At 62.1% G+C, this 3,614-nt stretch overlaps 1 protein-coding gene across 1 annotated transcript; it reads right to left on the bottom strand.

Annotated features, from left to right (window-relative positions):
* Positions 1–918: 918 nt before the first annotated feature.
* On the bottom strand, positions 919–2,198 carry LOC104548801 (interleukin-1 receptor antagonist protein-like). The gene is made up of 6 exons (XM_010194923.1): positions 2,158–2,198; positions 2,028–2,076; positions 1,757–1,946; positions 1,479–1,649; positions 1,224–1,369; positions 919–1,131 (listed from the first exon to the last, which is right to left on the bottom strand). The coding sequence occupies exons 1-6, from the start codon at positions 2,196–2,198 to the stop codon at positions 919–921; spliced, it is 810 nt and encodes a 269-aa protein (XP_010193225.1).
* Positions 2,199–3,614: the final 1,416 nt, after the last annotated feature.

Below are 3,614 nucleotides of genomic sequence, written 5' to 3'. Positions count from 1 at the left end.
TTGGCTCATGTTGAGTTTCTCATCACCCAACGCCCCCAGTCCTTCTCCTCAACTGCTCTCATCCATTCTCCCCCAGCCTGGGTTTGTGCTGGGGATTGCCCCTGTCCAGGTGCAGGACCCTGCCCTGGGCCTTGTTGAACTTCATGATATGCCATGTCATGACACACCAGGTCATGTCATGCCATACCATCCCATGCCAGCCCACATCAGCCACACCACGCAATGTCACGCCACCCTATGGCCCACCATGCCGTGCCTCAGGGAGCTGTTGTGGCAGTGGCTGGCGCAGAGGTGGTGGTCCCGGGTGGCTGCCAGGGCCTACGGGTGACCCCCACCCATGGGACACCCACCCCAGCCACCTCCCCAGCTGCAGAGTGAGCATGGGGATGGGGCAGTCCCCGGGTATGGGGCAGTCCCCAGGTCTGAGGCAGTTCCTTGGGTGTGGGGTGGTTCCTGGGCTATGTCATCCCTCATCCCCTAGACTTTGTGCCCAGGCCTGGAGAGCCTCTCAGGGCAGCTGAAACACCAGGATTCTCACATTCATAAACCACCCTTGCATCATTGAAGCCCTGTGAAAGCAACGAGCTGAGCCACACCATCCTGGGAAACCTTTTATTTCCACTTCCATCACCAACAAAAACTCCCATTCCCAATAACAAAACCACAATATTTCCAACAAAAATGCGCATAAGTTAAAAGCGAGGGACGGACACAATAAATAAGTATAAAAGCATTGCACGGAGACAATAAATAAGTACCAATTGGGATGACTCGGGCCCACGGGGCCCAGAGCTGCTATTTCACCTGAAATAGATGGGGAGGATGGGGGTCTCGGCTGGGGGGGTTTGTACTCGGTACATACGGCCTGAAAACCGGTGACTGCCGGTTGGGTTGGGCTGGGCAAGGCGCAGGGGCTCCTCAGCGCCCGCTCAGCTCGTAGGTGGCGATGTTGACCTGGTCGGGTTGGTTGGTGATGCCCACGGGCTGGCGGGGCTGCAGGGAGGTGCAGATGAACCAGCCGGGGAAGGCAGCCGACTCGAAGCGGGTGGTGCCCTCAGCCGGGCTGTCCAGGCGGTAGAAGATGAAGCGAGTCAGCTCCACGCTCTCGATGTCCCTCCTGATGTCAGCTTCCTACGAGCAGGGAGGAAACCGAAACAGGGCTCAGGGTGGGTTGGAGCCCCCAGCGCCACGGGGGACGGAGCTGGCGAGACCCCTCAGCTCACCTCCAGCTGCAGCACGGGCTTGGCGCCGCTCATCACGCATGACATGTAGAGCTGGTAACCCTTGATGCCCAGTGCCACCGGCACCTGCCCGGTCCCCAGGCCGCCCTGCGATAACCGGGGACGATACAGAGCGATGTTGAGCTTCACTGCAGAGAGAAGGCGTGGGTTAATGGGTGGTCCCGGGGCTGTAGGGTGGCTCCCAGGTGGTCCCGGGGTTGGGGACAGGGATGTTGGGTCTGGACTGTGTCCCCTCACCTTTCCGCCCAGCAGAGGGTCCCTGCAGGTGCAGGGCCACCAGCTGGGTGGGCGACTCCAGCACGAAGCACTTCTGGTCGATGTCGAGGATGTCGAAGGACTGTGAGCGGGTGTAGCGGTAGACGGGAGCCCCGGCATAGCTGTCCTCAATCCGCTGGAAGGAGACGGGCTCTGCAGGGAGGGAGGCGGTCAGGGGAATGCTGATGCAGCCGGGTGCAAGAGCAGCCCCCAAGAGCATCCCCCGGGTGGGGTGGCACCCAGACACCATCCCTCCATACCAAAAATATCGTCCAGGAAGCTCCCGAGGTCGCTGTCAGCAAAGTCCTTGCATGCCGGCTGCTTCAGGAACTTGGTCACGGCTGCCACCAGGACAGCAGCGCGGCGAAAGGTCCTGGCGGGGTGTCCCTTGGTCACCATCACCTGGATGCCCACCTCGGGCGATGTCATCTCCACGTCCAGGTGGGGTTTCTGGGGAGGGAAGGGGATGTGGGGTGAGAGCCTGGCTTCCCCACCACAGGGGTCTTGCTGTTCCCACTGCCCCAGTGTTACCTTCTGCAGGAGGAGGCAGTCGGGGTCATAAAACGTCTCCTCGTTCAGGCTAAAAGGCAAAGAGAGATGGTGAAGCCAGGGCCACCATGGCACCAGGGCAGCATCGTCCCTGTGGCATAGCCACACTTACCTGCTGCTCTCCAGAGTGTCCAAATCAGGGACGAACGCCATCGTTCTGCTGGCTGCGAAAACCTGGGCAGAGACCTGCTGGTGCCTGTGCTGTGGCGCTGGGCTGCCTGCTCCTGCCTGTCCTGCCGGTCCTGCCTGTCCGGCTGGTAGCGTCAATCCTTGGGTGCTCTCTGAGCCTGCTGTCGGCACACGCAGCGTTTTCAAGAGCTGCTGGAAGGAAGCGCCGTCAGGGCGGGATTTCCACCTTTCGCAACGCCCGTGTTTGCCCAATTTCTCCAGTGAAACCGGGAGGGCTGGGGTCTGGCTGCCCCCGTGCAGCGCCGCCACGGGGCAGAGCGAGGGGCGATGTGTGAGGCAGAGAGCAAGGGGATGCTTCAGGGTTGCTGTGTGGGGCAGAGCTGGGCCCATGTTTGGGGTCAATGTGTGGGGCTGGTGCTTGTGTGCCGGCCCCCGGCAGCTGGGAGACCCCAGCCCCAAACTGCTGGGGCTGTGATGACGCCCACCCTTGTCAGGGCCAGACACCACAGCTGCCCCGGAAGGGGCCAGTGGCGCAAGTGCTGTCACTCCGTCATTTCCCCACAGCTTCCTCCTACGCTGCCCAGGCCTGCGGGAACTGGAGAGCCCCTGCTGTCCCCACCACCCCAATATCAGAGGATGCAGGACTCTGCCGTCACCTTGGTTCCTTGTGCCCACCCGCGCTGCCCTGGGAACATGGTCTTTGGGGATGCCGTGCCTTTGGGGGACACCCCTCTTTCCCACCCTGCAGCAGACCCCATCAATCCGCGGTGCTGGCGGTTGCGCCATGCTGGCCGGGCCAGGGATGTGCGTGGTCAGGCTTGCGTGGCTGCGGGCTCTCAGGGTGCTTTCCTGGTGCCTCTTTCACTTCCCGAAAGTGCTGGCCCTGTGGCTCCTTGGCGTGGGGATGGTGAAGCCATGACTCACCCGGCAGGAAATTGCCAGCACCCCCAAAACTCCCCAGGGCATCTCCTGCCTGTCCAGCCCTGCCTGTGCCCGCGTCCGGCTCTGCCCATCCCCTGCACAGGGTGAGCGCTGCTGGCTGTAACCCATGCCAGGGTGTCCCTGAAGGCCTTGTGTCCTCCAGACCATGAGGTTCATGGTGCCGGGGGTTCTCCACACCATGATGGAGGTCCCCATACCATGGCAGGGTCCTCAGGTTGTGGCATGGTCCCTAGACCAGGGCAGAGTCCCCAGGCAATGACAGAACTCCCCAGGCTGTGGTTGGGGGTCCTCAGGTGATAGCAGAGGTCCCCAGACCATGGTAGGGGTCCTCAGGCTGTGACAGGTTCTCAAGGCCATCCCAGGGTCCCCGGGCCATGGGGGAGGTCCCCAGGCAATGGTAGAAGTCCCCAGGCTGTGATGGGGTTCCCAGGCCATGGTGGTGTCACCAGGCCATGGTGAGGGTCCCCAGGCCATACCAGGGGTCTCCAGACCATGGTG

Source organism: Mesitornis unicolor, unplaced genomic scaffold (assembly GCF_000695765.1).
Source record: "Mesitornis unicolor isolate BGI_N332 unplaced genomic scaffold, ASM69576v1 scaffold38290, whole genome shotgun sequence".
Taxonomy (NCBI): domain Eukaryota; kingdom Metazoa; phylum Chordata; class Aves; order Mesitornithiformes; family Mesitornithidae; genus Mesitornis; species Mesitornis unicolor.
Note: the sequence above shows the minus strand (reverse complement) of the source record. Positions and strands in the feature narration are given on the sequence as shown.

Excerpts from the sequence above, each read along its gene's own strand:
- LOC104548801 (XM_010194923.1), bottom strand. The coding sequence starts at position 2,198 with ATGGCGTTCGTCCCTGATTTGGACACTCTGGAGAGCAGCAG. Across the intron at positions 2,077-2,157 it reads GACACTCTGGAGAGCAGCAG|CCTGAACGAGGAGACGTTTT; the intron begins GTAAGTGTGGCT and ends TTTGCCTTTTAG. Across the intron at positions 1,132-1,223 it reads AGCCCGTGCTGCAGCTGGAG|GAAGCTGACATCAGGAGGGA; the intron begins GTGAGCTGAGGG and ends CCCTGCTCGTAG.